The 18,277-nt window shown below is 34.0% G+C and overlaps 1 protein-coding gene across 2 annotated transcripts in view; it reads left to right on the plus strand.

Annotated features, from left to right (window-relative positions):
- Positions 1-16,690, plus strand: part of LOC102807283 (semaphorin-1A-like) — a 37,725-nt gene extending 21,035 nt beyond the window's left edge. For both annotated transcript variants that reach the window (XM_006820546.3, XM_085506978.1), the window contains 8 exons: positions 559-697; positions 2,947-3,163; positions 4,006-4,085; positions 4,806-4,999; positions 5,841-5,911; positions 8,058-8,597; positions 10,494-10,591; positions 13,879-16,690. In XM_006820546.3, coding sequence (XP_006820609.3) covers positions 559-697; positions 2,947-3,163; positions 4,006-4,085; positions 4,806-4,999; positions 5,841-5,911; positions 8,058-8,597; positions 10,494-10,591; positions 13,879-13,953 — 1,414 coding nt within the window. In that variant the 3' untranslated portion in view covers positions 13,954-16,690. The remainder of the gene's footprint in view (positions 1-558; positions 698-2,946; positions 3,164-4,005; positions 4,086-4,805; positions 5,000-5,840; positions 5,912-8,057; positions 8,598-10,493; positions 10,592-13,878) is intronic.
- The last annotated feature ends 1,587 nt before the right edge of the window (positions 16,691-18,277 follow it).

Genomic DNA, 18,277 nt, shown 5'->3' on the forward strand with positions numbered 1-18,277 from the left:
CCTGCTGTAAAAGGGTCATTTCTTAACTTTAATTGTTGGAGTGTATATTTTTACAGTTTAATTAAATTTAATTATTTTGGCCAGAGATGGCACTGTATTTGACACTATAATGAGTATGACTACCGGTAACCCATCTGAAAATGTCACCTCCCTGAATAAATTCACATGCTGTGAAACGAAGGAATCACTTCTCCCTGCTGCCTGCCACAGTTAACATCTTGAGAAGTTTGTTGCCAGTTCCTGATACTTTGGGTTGGAAACTTCATGTGCTTCTACCAACTATAAAAACAAGTATATGGTCAAAATAAGATATATTTCAATGATATTGCATTTAATAAATACAATGCTTTTTTTTGTAATGAAGATGCTTCTAATATAGCAAATACATTCCTTCATGCGTCCAATAGCTTCAGCACTTGTTATTTCGAGGCTTTCTTTAATTATAGAGGTTATATCATCACTCATGTCAGCCAGCACAATGAGATGAGTGATACATTACTAGGACTATACAGGAGATGTTGTAATAAAACTAGTATTATTGTACCAATTTTATCATAGGGGTGGCATTTCTGTTGTGTGCTCATACAGTGTAGATGACATTAGAACTGTACTTACCAGCGAAAAATATAAGAATTTGCCATCGACTGGAAAATTGTGGGTGGCTGAGAATTATAATTCTGATCCATATCCGGGAGAGGTAAGTCATCCTTGAATTACTGTGATCACTCTTCAAAATAAACAGGAATTACCATGTAATGTCAACAATACTTTAGATTTGTCATTTGATATTTTAGGTAATACTTGTATGTGTACTGTACAGTAATAAATGCAACAACTCATCATCCCTCAACACCCGAGTAAGAAATGATTTGACTTCAATTTTTCGTATGCGCGTTTCAATGTTTATCTTTTTAATCCTCCCGCATCAAGTTACTGGAAATATCGAAGCTGTGTCTGATATAAATTTATTGTATGACGTAGTTTTACCCACAACTCTTTGCTAAACAAGACTCCACATATGCAGAACCTTCTTTGTTTTGATTTTGATTACGAGTACCGGAACATGCACTCTCTAGAACCTAAATCGTAGATCATGTCTTGGAAATTTAATTAGCATTTTGTTGGTTTTAATGATGAAGACATCGAAGACATCGATTGGGATAGTATTTTAGAAGAACAACCCAGTGACAGCTCAGACGTGTTGAGGGATAGTGAACAGCTATGGCATTTGTGAAATATCTGCCTAGATAATAACCAAACATCACTGTAGCATTTCCATGGATTGAGTTGTGATTGAGTTTTTAAAATGTTATGTTTTCAGAACGACACTGAATTGAAAAGGATATTTTTTGTTTGATTATAAAAGATGCACTATATTAGAAAATCACTCTTTTAGGTGAAGCATTTCCCATAACAATTAATCTGTGATGTACACCAGAATCTTAAGTTGTTATATATTTCCGCCCCTTCCTTTTGAATTTATAGAACTTCATTACTCATGTTACCACTGGGTCTCAGCAAACATTGAACCTCGAACATTGTGTTACTTGTGTTAGCATGCTCTTAATTGAAGCAGATTCCAAAGAGCATTGCATGATGGGATTTATTTGTCATGAAGATTCATAATAATTTTGTCAGTAAAAGGTGTGAGTCATCAGGTTTTAAATCACCTAAACACTTACTTTCAGATTTGACTTTTGGCTGTATTACTAAAAATTGAATGAGCTGGGCTTTCAATCAAGTTTTGATGACAATACAACTTCAATGGATACATTTTTAGTTCGTCCGAAAACGGGGACTTATGTTTTGACCCTTGTGCGTCCATGCGTTCGTGGAGGAATCATAATCAAACTTCACACATACATCATACATGATATTATACATATGCACATCAATTTGTTTCACGATCTGATTCAAGATGGCTGAATGGCGGCCATTTTTGTGCTAAAAAATCATCAAATTCAAGCATTTCTTGGCTGTTTACATATGGATTTTGTTCAAACTTGATATATACATTAGACATTATGGGACCTTGATGCAAACAATTTTATTTTTCAGATCGGATTCAAAATGGCTGACTGGTGGCCATTTTGTTTTAATGAATGGGCTTCTAGCCCATATCTCCGACTAGCTTTGACTGATTATGTTCAAATTTTTAATATTCATTATACATCATGTCATAGATGTACAGATGTATTGGTTTGACGATCCTATTAAAAATAGCCAAATGGTGGCCATTTTTGTGCTAAAAAATCATCAAAATTAAGCATTTCTCTGCTGTTTACAGATGGATTCTGTTCAAACTTGGTATACATGTTGGACATTATAGGACCTTGATGCACATCTTTGTTTTTCAGATAAGATTCAAAATGGCCGACTGGTGGCCATTTTGTTTTAATGAATGTGGTTCTAGTGCCATATCTCTGACTTGCTTTGACTGATTATGTTCAAATTTTTAATATTCATTATACATCATGTCATAGATATACAGATATATTGGTTTGACAATCCTATTCAAAATGGTTGAATAGTGGTCATTTTTGTGCTAAAAAAATCATCAAATATCAAGTATTTCTGGATGGATTTTGTTCAAACTTGGTGCATACATTAGACATTAAGTGTTCCTGATGCACGTCATTTTATTTTTAAGATCGGATTCAAAATGGCTGACTGGTGGCCATTTTGTTGATTGGGCTTCTAGAGCCATATCTCTGACATGCTTTGATTTTGTTTTAATTAATGCTGTTCCAGAGCAATATCTCTCAATATGGACAAGTACTTGTTTGACGATCAGATACAAATGTCAATCATTTTAATGTTAAACAATCATCATAATAATATTCCTGACATGGTTATATTCTAGCTATATTACTATAAACAAAACTATATATCTTAAATTTGATAACTAATGGGGACTGTGCCATGCATGGTTTGTTTTTTATTTAGTGTGATGACGACAGCAAAAACATACCAGAAACAACCTTGAATGCTCTCAAGAGTCATCCATTGATGTGGGATTCAGTGCCTTCCATAGAATCACAGACAACAGATTCACTGCCATTGTTGACATCAGAGGGGCTTGGAAAACAGTTTACGAAAATTTTAGTTGCCGAAGTACCAGATATAGCTGGCACAATACATAAAGTTATGTACATTGGAACAGGTTAGTTGTATATACTGTGGGAATTTCCCCTACTGTTACTGTAGGTGCCAAAATTAACTGATCAGGAAAACTAAAATCCCTCTTGTAAAATTGTAATATTCATAGACATACATGTATGCCAGTAATATTTGTTATGATTTATCCATCAACCATTGAAAAACACTAATTTTTTGCTTATTAAAAATTCAAATTATTATTTATGGGGAGATGCTTGAATGTGAAATTTTTTTTAATGTATGTGTCCAAATAAAGAATGCTTGTAGGATTCACTTTTTATATTTCAGGCAAATGTTTCACTCAAAATCTAAATCCTGTTTACAAATATGGTACACAATGTACCATTGTAAGCGTTATTTAACTTTTAAGCTGGCTCTTACCTCACACCTCACTCAATAATTTCAACATATTCTTTGTTGTATTTACCTAGTTTGAGTCATATTTTAGATTGCTTTGCTATAATCTAAGCTTGCTGTAGTTAAAATGAGTATATTAGCTCTAAGACTTGGAATGTAAATGTCAGATTTTAAGTGATGCTGTCATCAGAACTGTACATGTGCATATATGAAAGGCTCAAACATTGATATCTTAAATTTTGTACATGTTTGAAAACCTTAATGATCATGCAAGTTGTCATGTTTTTTATTCTCAAAGATGTGTTTGTTGGCTGACCATTTCAGCTTCCTATTAGATTGTTTGCTCTAATTTTATTTGCTAATGATTTTGAATAATGTTTCAAAACAAATGGATTCAATAAAATTCATAGTGTTAATATGACTTCATTATGTTAAACTATTTTAATAATCAATTTACAAATGAAAATAAAATGATCTGTTTCTTTCTAGATCAAGGAACTGTTATTAAAGCTTTGTATGGTGATCAGGCTGCATACAAGTATATTATAACTGAGTTTATTGTTGACGAGGTAATTAAAATCATTAACCATGTAATAAGTCTCAAGTTCTAAACACAAGTTTCAGTACACAGATACTCTGTGACATTGCGCATACCTTATTTGGTTGACATAAAATCTGTTCATATTAATTACCTTATTTGCATAATAATTGACCTTTAAGCTTTCCAATGATTTTTTGAAGAATTATTCATCAGATGATAATGAAACTTGATACATACCTGTTCATGAAACAATGCACAGACTAATAATTGGTTTTGAGTTGAAAATTATGCATAATAATTACCAAATTTTCTACAAACCAAGCATTGCATGATTAACACTTGGTATACTGTATATATGTGCTTGAGAACAATGCTAAAGACCTGATTTTTGAGTTTTGAGATTTGGATTACGATAAAATTTGAGTTTACATCTTTGCATTATTTGCATAATTATCACATTTCATTGAAGTTTGATACATACCTTAGTTGTTCGAGTATAAACCCCGTCCAAATATACCGCATTTTACAACAAGTCATTTATCTGATTATAAATCTGTATTAGAAGCCGCATCCCTAATAAAAGCCGCACCCATTCTTTTTGAACAATTCAAATTCACCGTTTCTCATATGTGTAGATGATCTAATAGAAGCCGCATCCCATCTGTTGCATTGTACCATTTTAATAGAAACCGCTGCTTTTAATACAGATTTTACAGTACTTGCCTTCTGAATACATTTATATTCATAGGATTCAAGGGATGTTTTGATTATGACAATGTCTGATGAGTCACTGTATATTGCCTTTGACGACAAAGTAATACAAGTACCAATGCAGTTTTGTGATAGATATACGAATTGTTATTCCTGTGTGGCAGCCAGAGATCCACACTGTTCATGGGATACAGAAAGCAGTACTTGTGTAACTGGAGGTGATGATACGGGGTAGGTCATATGTACTACATTGCATTAGATAACAATACAAGTACCAATGCAATATCATGATAGACATACAGATTGTTATTCCTGTGTGGCAGTCAGAGATCCACACTGTTCATGGGATACAGCAGGTGAAGCTTGTGCAGCTGGAGATACATATATTGGATTCTGATATAAACTGCAGCTACGACTCCGAAAAAGCATAGCGTGATTGATCAACAAATTCGTCTGCAGGGGTAAAGCATGTAGTGATAAATTCAGGAACAAAAAAGTTTCAATATTGAAATAATTCAATTTGTGATGTCATTGAGGAAATTGTCGTGACTCATTGGCTGCTATGCCAAGCCGGTGACTTGAGGGGTATGTAGTTTGATAAACTGAGGTTATATAATTATTGGAACAGAAATACAAAAAATTAAACAAGGGTTATGTATACTGATTGGTATTTTGTTTTCTTGTTTTTTTGTAGTGAATAGTATCACATAATTTGTGAAATAGGCCCAGCTTCAGTTTTTGACTTGCAGTTCACAGTCAAGTCCTGTGGAAATGTGGTGAAGTGAATGTGTTTCTGGAATGTATAATTGTGCAGATTTCAGGGCTGCTAGCATCAACATTGTTTTGTTGACTCTCCATCTTTTCTCTCCATTTTTAATTTTATAAGTGTGGTATAATCACTGGTATAAATAAATAATTATATTAGTACAATAACTAAATCAACTTGTGAGATGAAGTGTGCTTTCGTTCAATATGGGTTGTTTGGTCATCCATTCTTGTTCAAATGTACATTGTATGCCCTGCAGAGCATTATACACAAATTGATTGTTTTTTTGTCTTTTTCATAATACAGTAATCTCATACAAGATGTTCCTGGAGGAAATGTTGCACTTTGTTCAGTTCAACCTAATGATAAACCACTAGGTAAATTCATGTTTATCTTTCATTTCCCTGTATTAAAACAAAATAATCGCAATAGTTTTCTGTCAGTTTGTTTCTTTTAATATGTCTTTCCAGAACACAGTACACTTCGAAAAATTTTGTTTTAAGAATTGTTTAGTTGTCCCTACTTTCAATGTTTGCCAAAATTATGCAATATAGCGTCTGTTTCTGTGAAAATCTGAATGAAATGTGCACTGCTACATAACTAACTGTAACTCGACAGCAGTCAATGTGACTTGCTGTCTCAAAAATACCAATCACCAGAACAAAATGTTATGGTTTTATTTTCTGACTGAAACTTGTGAAAATGTTTCTCAAAAAAATAATCTCTTCATGGTAGTTAATTCACATTTTGTTAGCATCTTTCATGATTTTTTTAATGAAAGAGCGTTTAATCTAGTTTGTGCAAAATAAAATAAAATTATATATCAGCTAAATTGTGAATTCAATTTCATGTTTTTATTCACAATGTTTGATTCATCTGAAATTATATACTGATTTAAATTCTGTAATGTCATTACCCCTGGTTATTATTTTCTGGGTTTTAGTTTTGTTATTACCTTGCCCGTAACATCAAAGATGGAAGGGAAAGGTATATTAAGGAAAAGATTTCTGTCCGGCGTCGGCGTCGTTGTCGTTGTCGATAATAATTGTTATTGTGTGCACAATAACTTTACTAATTCTATTCCAAACTTTATCAAACTTGGTCATCATATTCATCAGTATAAAGTCTTCCCTGAGTATGAACGACAGATGTCCTGTATGAAAATATCATGCAAAAATTGAGAAAATCTGATAAAATATTTTGACTGTTTCTACTTGACTGATCACTGGTGATACACATTCAAAGGTCACTGATCTCAGTGGAAATATGCATTGTTGTCTGTGTTCAATGAAGCAAATCATTTATCTTGTAATAATATCCTTGGTAATGTATCTCCCAAATCACATGGAAATACTATACTGGGTTTCAAAACCAACTCATGGAGAGAGTTTTTGCACAGGCTGATACACATTTGTAAACCTAAAATCTTTACAGAAAACAAGATGTCAGAAAATCAATATAAGCACTACTATGAATTGGGTGCCAAACTTTGATCAAGATCTGAAGCTAATAGAAAATCTGTTTAGTCAAAAGTTATCAAATCACAAAAGCAATACACAATAAATACATAAAAAGCAAAATGTTGCATCCACATTTTGAAAAGCAAATTGTACTAAAAAATAGGTATTCTGTATTCAGTTCATTCGACAAATGAAAATTCACAGGAATTTGTTTCAGCTATTAGAACAGAATGATAGAGCTTTTATAATAATAATTTAAAAACGCACTTTAAAAACAAAGATTGCAGTGTTTGAAGATGTAGATCCTCAGGAGGCTAAAGTACTGTTGACTTTCACTCCACTGGACACCAACTAACTATTTATTATAAGTTGATTTGCATTACAAAGCAGAGCTTGCAACATGTTTTTTTTACTCTTCAAATAATACAGTAGTCATACAATGAATATAATAAGACAGTTCATATTTGTCTTAGTAAATCATTAATTTTTGACGGACAGCTGTACAAAATACCTGGGCAAAAGCCAGCTAAGATTTTCTATTCACGTCTAAATGCAGCACTTCTTTTCTGAGATGCAGCATTTGTATACTAAAAAATCTGAATTACTTTGAATAAAGCTGGAAATTATGTTCCTTAAAATAATTAAACAAATTAGGCACCAATGTTTTTGTAAGATATTTACATCTATCAAGGACATTCATTAAAATGCTTTCCCACTGTTGTTTCAACTCCAAAACTTGTTTGTATTCAAAATTAATTATGACAATACATATTCATATTGAAACAAACTATGATAAAAGGAATAATATTACATAACAAAGGGCAAGGTCACCAGAGTTCAACTATGTTTGTTTCTATAAAAGTGAGATACACTAAATTCATTCTGTGTGAACTTATAAAAATAGAAATCATTTTTTCATTAGAGAGTCAATGATTTAAAAACCCAGTGAATACAAAACTGAAACACTAGTTAAAATTAACACGTTTACTGTTTTTTCTTCTTCTCATTTATGAGAAAAATAAGAATCATTTACATGTATTTTCATGAAATTTCATCATTTCAGACAAATGTGTAAAAAAGGTTCCCCTGGATAGTGCAGTAATTTTTGATTGTAAAGTTATGGGTGCCATATTTATGAAAGACGGTGATGAAATAACAGTAGATGGAGTCAAGTACATTAGACTGAATGGTGTTGGGTTACTTATCACAAACTTCAAGGAATCTGATAGCGGAGTGTACAGTTGTACAGTTGGTGGTGAGATTGTTGCAGAGTGTTGGCTCATATCAGCAAATCAGACTCTCTCTACAAATGTTCCAGAAATCCACAATCTGAATTTAGGACCAGAGAACATCACCTACCCAGAAAATACTACTGTGAATCTGTATTGCATGTTCACTGGATGTTTTGATACAGAATACAGATGGTTAAATAAAGATGGTATTGAAGTAATAGAAACAGGTTCTGTGATGTTGGAGAGTGATTGTGCAGCTAATAATGAATCGAAAATTATAAGCTGGCTGGAAGCAATAGTTGGAGAAGAAACGCAAACTTACACATGTGAAGTTGATCATGTCACAAAGGTTTTTGAAATAAAACCAGGAGGTAAGTTTGTTTTTATTTCTAGGATTCTCTATGGTTTGAAATATATTGAATTTGAAAATACTGTAAAAGGATTAATTATTCACTGGGTTTTAATTTTGCTTATTTCGCTGACTGAAAAATGCGCTAAATTAAAACCCAGTGAATATGTAAAATTTAGCATAGAACACATTATCTAAAAGATAAAACTGTGAATTTAAAACCCACTGAATATGCCTGAAATGGTAAATCAGCGAAATTTAAACCCAGTGAAAATTAGTCATTTTACAGTATAGGTACGTTTGCATCCTAGTTGCCAAGTTTGTTATTGTTATCAACAATTTCTTTTCTCTTCGATTATTAACTCAATTTATATAATGGTTATTCTGATTCTAGCCAACTGATTGGTTGAAACAAGGACCTATATCTGGGAATGGAATACTTTATATTCTGCACACACCTGTGAACACTGTTCATAGTTATTGCATATGCATGATACATATAAGGCTATGAAAACCTGGTATTTCTAGTTCTAAAAATATAAATTAGTGACAAATCTTTCTATGATAAATGTTTACATGCTTTGCTGCTTAGCTCATAAATCAAACACAATTGACAATATCTGCTCATTGCCTTATTGACATTTTTGGGCTCTGTTGTCTATTCCGTAATTCGGTGTTAATGTAAAGGTTCAAAGGTCAAATCCTTAATTATTATGTGTAGAAATAGTGTATGTTTCTAGTTTCTTGGAAGTAAAAAGAATTAGTGTTGATTTCGTTGTGCACCATGTTCATCTACGCATATGTTCTATGGTATGTGGTTTTAGCCCTGAAAATTAATACAAAATAAAAAGTGCACTACACGGCGAGTAAATTCTGTCTCCTGAAAATGTATTAGAATGCCAGTTCACACATTCACAACCTCAAATCTTCATTGAAATCTTTATATTATGCAATACCTTACAAATTGAAGTATTACGCTTATAGTACCAGTATTACAAAGCTATTAGATGCATTTCAAAACGCAGTACACCCCTTGTTATAGTGGTATGATCCAAGAATAAGACATTGGGAGAATTTACACATTGCAACGTGATATAAATATTCAAATTATATTTTTTAAGCAAGTATGTTATAAATGTAATGCTTGGTTATTTGGTAGCAGATGTACATTGTAAGACCTCTCTGGGAAAAGTTAGCATATTTTGTGGGAAATGATAACCGAGCATATTAAAGTGAAAGTTATTATCTTTCTTGAATGTACTAATTTCCTCTAGAGAGGTTTTATATCTGCTACCTTATACCTTCACTTGCTGTTTATAACCTCTTATAACTGTTGTACAATTTTTCTCAAACTAGATTTTATTATCAATCAGTGCATCATCTCAAACAATCTTAATATTCAGGTTTAAGTTTACACCCACCCTGCTCAGTAATTCATATGAAATACATATATAGGAAAGTGATGCAATAAAAGCAACAAAACACAAAGGCACTATTTAATCTTGACTTGTAGCATGTTTTTCTGTCCCCAATGGTAAAAATCAATTTACATTAAATTAGAATTCTAAATATTATTATTGAAGACTCTGACCACTTCACCTTTTGAACTGTTTTCACAAAGTCTGGCCTGTTACTATTGCAATGCCAAGGGCAAAATTTGTCACCTTTTGCAAAATAAAACTGCTTAATTCAAGATTTGCTTTCAAAAAATGTGATTAAGACCTGTAGCCATTGAGTAATTTTGTAAATTTGGTACAAAATTAATAAATAAAATTTTAGAAAAAAATTTAAAAAATACAAAATGGTCACCAAAATTGTGCGACATAATTCAATAAAATGCTTGATTCAATCTATTTACATTGAAAATCAAAATTGACTTCAAATTGTGTTTTAAAATATGATTCCTTTTGTCTTTTAGCAATTGAAAATGATGCCAATTGTAGAAAAGATCACATGCAATGGGAAATAGATTATTATGATGAGATAAAGAAATTGAATGACTGGCGCCAACAGGCTGTAAGTAGAACTTATTTTGAATTAATCTTGTAAGTTTACTACATCAACTACAAGAAAATCCGTGGAAATAATAAATTTCATTTATTACTCGTTAGGCCTTAACTACAGATTACAGCCCGGCAGAAACTATTAGAGAATAATACTCACACTCTTGAGGCCACTTCCGGCTCAATTCTCTTTTGTTTCCGGCACAACTAACATGAACATTTTTTCCGTGGTGCTTTGCGTAACAAAAGAGGCAGATTAAAGTATTTTCTGCGCTTCCTAGAAATCTAGTGGTATTGGACGTTCGACAATAGCAGTTTCTAGATTACGGTAAAGGCTTTCCATTATAAAGGCCCCAGATCTTGCCTGTTTTTGTTGAATTGCCAACTTGATTCTCGTTTTGGTGAGGTGAATTTTCTCATTTTTCACAAACTCATTTCTTATCTTTTCTTAGATTGCATCATGCCTAAGTCATTGAAAAAGACTAAGAACATGCCTCCGAAACCTTCAGCACATAAGATATGTTCATCTTGCCACTTAGAAATGCCAGAAACACATGTGTTGCCACTCGTCCTATGGTTGTAAACGTGACTCAGGATTTTGCCTATGAATCGTGGGACACTTTGAGGCGGGTTTGAAAGCTAAGGGCAAGCAATTGCATAACGCTGAGTGAAAAATCTCTCCCTCCCCTTGGTAGCCAAGACGAGGCTTGCCTCCTATTTCAGACTGAGGGGGACCGAGAATTGCCATGGTCTGACTCTCTGCTCAATGTGGCAGGATCGATGACTGAGGTAAGACCTTCGCAGCTGTTCACCTCTTAGGCGACGTAGGTGTCAGTCGAGCCGATGGCGGGACATTCTCCCATCGTGGAGTTAGTTCCTCTGTGTGGTAGTACCAAGGTGGGTACACTCCACTCTTGCCAGGGGAACAGAACTGCCAACCACCGTTGTTACCAACACTGGGACGCAGTGTGTTCCTTCTGGGGTGCTGACACTGATGGCGAGTGCTGAGGTGGGATTGGTACAGCGCTCAAGGGCTGAGCCGGTCCAATCCACAAAGGCTTATGCAACCCAGGTTGGTTGCGCAAATACAGGGACAGACCTTGTTGTCTTCCCCTATCGATGTTAGTCAGGGTGAAAAAGGCTTCCTATGGTGACGAGTCTGCTTGGAAGGCCTTGCTGATTTGCTTGACCTCCAAAGTGGACTTCCTCCTGCAGTCACGGGGTATAGCGCAGGAGGACCAGGGTCAGGTGGGAGGGGGAAGGGCCATACTGCCTGCCTGACTTTTGTTTCGTGCGGATCCCACCTCCCCGGATGGCTGAGCCGCCTTTGAATTCCTTTTCATCGCCTGCTGGCCAACTCCTCTGGACACCTCATGCCACATCCCCCACCATGGGTTCCCCGCTCCAATCCTGGTACCCATGCCTTTGTTAAAGCAGGTTGCACAGATCGGTAAGGCCACGTTGCATGGTCATTTGACTGGCACCAGAGCCTGCAAGTGCTTTGGGTGCTGTGGGCAGAACTTAGGCCCATCAACTTTATGGAATGGGTTTCCTTGGCTTTAGAGCATCAGCTCGCCTTTTTAAGTTCTGGCCACCTGAGTGCTCAGCAATGAACCACGATCCTCGAGCAAATAGACTAGTCTTTGGCTGCGCAGAAAGTCGTTATGTGCAACATCCTGCAAGTCAATACTACCCTCTTGGCAGGAGTGGTTTTGGTTGAGCGGGAGGCAGTACTGAGTCAGTGTGCCTATCCTACTCCAGCAGGAGATGAGTTCACCTGCGGAGAAGGCCTTGAGTGCGTGACCCGCTCCTTGGGGGTCAGATAGTTGACGCGGTGGACGGTTTGGTGGTTGCTGAGGATCAACATATCCAATTGAAGCAATCATTCTTGTTGGCCAAAGCTGCTAGCCCTTTCGGCCAGCAGTTCATTGGTTGCATTCCCAGGACAAGACTTCTTGTTAGTGAGTAGTTTTAGATTTCTCTCAGTTTTTTGACCATTTCTGCATTTTTGTGTTAACAAATTTGCATTCCAGCTGCCGGAGCTTCCCCACGTCCGGTGAGCGTGCTACTCTGCCTAATGAGTAATAAATGGAATTTATTATTTCCGTCCCCACAAGCTTCTGAACGACCTGCTGTGTTGCACTGGAAACATTTGGGAGAATTGAGACATAAGTGGCCTTGACAGCATGGTCGTCCTGGGGGTGACCCCTTAGTCAGTTTTTTTTTTTTAGAGAATTGTTACCTTAGAGTGTTCCTTTTGGTCTCGGGTATATTCTCTAATACCGGTAGTTTCCAACAGGGCTGTAATCTGTAATTAAGCCTAACGAGTAATAATTGAAATTTATTATTTCCATAGATTTTCTGGTAGGTATGATTATGTAAACAAAAAAAACGGGTTTGTACAACCCTTCTAATTTGTTCTATTGAATATATTTTGATGTATGAAGTAGTACCGTATGTCATGCCAGAAGTTATTTATGAATAGCAAAACATTTCCCAAATATTTTTGTGACTTATGTTGTGTCAAATTATGTCAGTTTTCAGCAAGAGTCAAGTTCAACTGTACTCAAGACTTTTCAACTATTTTGTCTGTTTTTCATGTATAAAGTAGTACGTGTCAAATACCAACAGCAACAATTTAGATACTTGCAAGTTTAAAGGGCAGTGGTCGTTACGCCGTGCGTGTTCGAATTTCATGTAAACAAACTATGTATTTTACACGCGTTGTGTACATCGCTATGAGTCCCATATCGAACAAGACGCGGCACGACAACCACCCTTTAATATTGGTTACTGTGGTTGCTTGGTTACCATATGCGCGATGCATACACTTCAGGTACCCAGGGATACGCAGATGTAGACTGATATATGTTGGTGTTGTATTGTCGAACACGACGCGGCGCAACTACCACCACCCTTTAATTGCCCTCAAGACTTTTCAACCATCAATTCTAATGCAACCTTCTAAATGTGCATATTTTTTGTGAACATTTCGGTTTCTTCATTGTAAAAGGCAATGACGACGCAACATATTTCCTAATTTTACCCCCCAAAGACATACCCCCCCAATCTGTCACATGGTGAACTAAAATGATCATTTACTTTCTTTTCCAAGGGGGGTACTCGGATAAACGACCACCCCTAACAAATCATTATTTTCTGAGTTGAGGACACTGAGCGCTAACACGGTCGAGTACGGTATACATGTATGTATTTATATTACTTATTTTATTTCAAGAATGTCATTGGATATAGTTTAAAATTAATATTATGGTATATTTTTTATTTTTTTTATTTCAGAATTGCACTGATGAAAACGATGATAAGATAGAGATTAATAGTTGTGAAATGAAAGATTACTGCGGCATCCCTTAGATATCCCAGAGAAGAGACTCATGGACTCTTCTGCAATATACCGTAAAACCATTAATTTTGTTATTTTCATTGTTTTTCTAGCAAATTTAAACAACATCTAATATTTTTACTGTTTACATCTTGCTTAAAATATTTGCATTGTCCTAAAGAACTATTGTAAAATACCTTATTTCCGCTGCAATTTTTGTGTTTCACTGATTTTTGATGAGTTGAATGTAAAATATAGAAAAAAATTCATATTCAATGGATTTTATTTTCACTAATCATCCCTTCAGCATAGATAGCAAATACTAATTTCAAGCAAAAATAGAGTATTTTACAGTAGTAAGCCAAATGCTACATTATTGTTAAAATATGTCATGTAAGCACAATAAATGGGGGAAGTGAAATCACTAATTATGCAATGTTAATCTAAAAGAATGCTTTTACAGTTTATTAAACTTCCTTGTATGTATAAAAAAGAACTTATTATTAAAATCATTTAAAGTAAGATTTATCATCAAGCTATGAAGGTAGTTGACATAATGTGACATTGTGAACACACCTATGATAGACAATTCACCTCCCCACAATCAAACATTAGTTTGACAACGTGCAGCTAGTGATCGCGATTTTCTGTGCTTTGTTCTGTATTTGCTATGTTAGAAGTGCACCTCCAATAGAACTGCATATAAACCAAAAGTTGCCTGTGTTGTGCTGAATTATTAAAATTTGACACATTTTTCTCATAGAAACACCTGCAATGTACATCAGTATTTGCATTATTAATAGAGCAAACACAGTATTTAGTATTTTCTATATCTGAATTGTTCGCTATCTTTTTAATAGCAAGCTTAAGTACCTTATACAATAAATGTAACAAAAAGCTACCATTTTCTAATATGATAAACTTAGTTTGCAGTATAGATTTATTGAATATTAATACTAATACTAAATAAAAGTACCTATGCTGAATTTTACTTAGGCATGGATGTTTCTACAGAAATTTATAAAATTGATTGTTACATTCAATGTAGTATACCGGTAATTATTTTTATAGCGACATATTTTTCTCCTAAAATCTGTGTACATGTAGTTGGTTCAACATTTTAGAGAAAACTATTAATTGAATTAATTAATTTTGGCTGAATGTAGGCATTTGTTAGGAAGGCATTGTTCTTGTACGAGGATACAAACGCCCATATTTGGGTTGAAATCTTTGTATTACGTGCTTCTCAGATGATAAACATGTATTTTACTCTCCAAAATAAATATGCGCATCACTGGTTAACGAAACCTAGCAAAAGTTTTTTGTGGGTGCTGCCACCTCAAGTCATCGCCCTCTGTGTAGCAACTGTCAATATACACTTCCTTGAAAACCTGTAAGGTACTGTGTTTTTGACAGCACAATAGTCTAGCAAATGCATACTCAGTTAAAGTATTTGTTAAAGGCCGGTTTGGGTCTCCATGCACCGCTTTTTGAGGTGTGCTTCTAATAAAATAATTTCTGTATTTGGTGGATTTATTAAATTCATGTTTGATCATATATAAGCAGTTTATTACTAAGATTACCATATGGAGCTGGGAAGAAACTTGTAGAGCTTTCTAGTTTTACAAATTTGTTTATACATGTAAATAAGAAACAACACTGATTTGAAGTACCGATAGTCATTGAATGTATTAATTGAATGTTTTTTTTGCATTGTGTCTGAACCAATTTTTTTTTAATATTTAGAGGCTAACAGTTGTATTTCTTTGATTTTTGACTTTTACCAAATAGTCAGAGGCTGTTGGATTTCATAATAATTACAGTCTTTCAAATTTTGCCAATAGTTATTATTGAGGCTGTAAGGTATTTTGTTTATTTTTAATAACCTGGTCTTTACTTTAGGTTGAGAATAGTCAGAGGCTATTGTATTTCATAATAATTACAGTCTTTCAAATTTTGCCGATAGTTATTATTGAGGCTGTAATGTATTTTGTTTATTTTTAATAACCTGGTCGTTACTTTAGGTTGAGAATGGTCAGAGGCTATTGTATTTTATTCATTTTTAATAACAAGAGTACAGTCTTCTGACTTTTACAAGGTGAAGTCATTTGACAATGACAATTTTTTTTTAACATAATTTTGGGTTTAATATCTGGAGAGAACTTGATACGTTTGTTTTTATTGAATATTTGAACATGTATTATGATCTACCATTAGCAAATGTTTGGGATTAGATGCCTGCAGGACTCTGAAGACCCTGACATGATAAATGGTAAAAAAACAAAGCAACATTTAGTAACAGTTCATTGATGTAAATAATTTTTCAAATATATAACACTTTGTGCTGCTACTCAAACATCCTATGAGGGAGACCTTACAAATCTTGGAGGAGGGCTCAGTGAGTCATCACTTCAATTGCCTGATGATTAATTTTCATATTGGAATGACTATTATACAAATTTTTAAATATTTTTTGAGAAAAGTGTAAAAGCTTATCCCTACAAGAGTTAAAAGTCACCCCCTCCTCGGAGACCAATTGGCAATTGTAAAACATTTCAACTGTCATTTTATAAAGATGCTAAAAAAATTAAATAATTTTTAGTAAATTGTTTCCATGATGGAATTCTGTTTGTCTGCTATTTCATTAGTTAACTTTTACACATATAACTGTACTTATTTATTTGGTTATTGTCATTCTGTCATAATGTTTATTCATGATTTAAATTACTGTTGATGGGATATAATAAATTAACACATTTTTAAAAAAAATTGTTGCCTGTTTGTTGGTTTTCTTTTTCTGTAAATAACTCTATAAATAATGACTACCTCTCACCTCCCCCGTTACATGTACATGTATCAACAAATACATCAGTTTGAAAATGGTTATATATTCTGTAAAATACTTATTTTAGTTGGAATTAATTTTCGCTGAAAAGACTTTTTGTGTGTTTTGCATGGAATTTATTATCCATGGTCTTTGATGAGTTGAAATATGTGAATAGATTTTTTTTGCTGGATTAAATTTCTTTCAGTAATTAAAGATGTGTTGCAAGCGAAAATAAGTAAGTAAGTATTTTACAGTATATTGAGTTATTTTGTTTCCACAAGAATGTTTTTTTTATTACCTAATGTATAAAACAATATTTTCATTATAATATTCAAATGAGTTTCTGTGTTCAAATGGCTTGGTCCTGTCCTAAGAACATCCCTGGTTGTGTGAATACTCAATCTTTGAGTTACATTAATCTTGATTGCAGTGTAAGAGGTTGACCATTAAAAAACTTGGGGCTCAAGGACGATGACAGAATTAAAAAAAAAAAAAATTGGCACAGGAAAAAATCCTGGAAAAGAATCAATGAAAAAAAAAAAATCTGCATACCTAATTTTTGGAGAAAAAATATTCCATGCAGTGTAGAAAAACTAAAAAACAAAACTAAGAAGGAAAAACAATTACTTTTCACAATTTTTCTGTCATAGCCCAGAGTTTTTTAGCCCACTCTTCAAGAAATGTATCATTTATGGTTGAGAGACCCAACACTATAAGCATTTCTCTTATTTGTTCTATTAGAAACACCATAGATCCAATAGAAGTACACCAGATCAATAAAATACAGCTTAGATTGCCTATCGACACAAGTCTGTTAATTGTGCATATGCTATATATAATAAAGCTGCATCACAGCAGTTTAAAACAAAACACTAATGCCCCCCCCCCAAATGATGTAACAAATTAAAATAAACCCAACTTTACAATTCAATTCTGGAATTCAAACTATTCGATATGCCATACAATGTATTTCACAGTCACAAAATTATTGTAATAAATAATAAAAAAACACAAATGTGCTGCTAATTTCTTATTTTTGCATAAGAAGCACTTGCAACTTGGGTTATGTGCACTAACATGTGGTTCCATATGTCGGGAAGTTTGTTGTTGTCAAAAGCGCATTAATCCCATTCAAACTATATTATTCGGTTAAGCGGAAGTAGACTCAACTGTTGAGGGCGTGAAGAGGCATAAGGTCAAAGGTGAAGTTCCTATCAATTCGTTCGTCTGCTACTGTAACACACCAAATTTACCTTGAATCTGTAGTAGTTTTTGTCCTCGTGTAGTCGAATTTGACAATTAAATCCACCAACTGTGTTTTGGGAATAACGTTATGACGCGAAGGTAAGCATACTTTTCAATTTTCCCTCAAAAAATATGTATATAAACAAAGAAACAGTGGACTGTAAAAAATGTATTATCGTCATGTTAGTGTTTGTATTTCTATTTGTGTTTAATATTGGTAGCGCGTCCATGTTTTTCGATACATGAATTTAAAAACATATTTATTCCTGGTGGTATACCGGAGA

Source organism: Saccoglossus kowalevskii, chromosome 13 (assembly GCF_978046115.1).
Source record: "Saccoglossus kowalevskii chromosome 13, keSacKowa6.1, whole genome shotgun sequence".
Classification (NCBI taxonomy): Eukaryota; Metazoa; Hemichordata; class Enteropneusta; family Harrimaniidae; genus Saccoglossus; species Saccoglossus kowalevskii.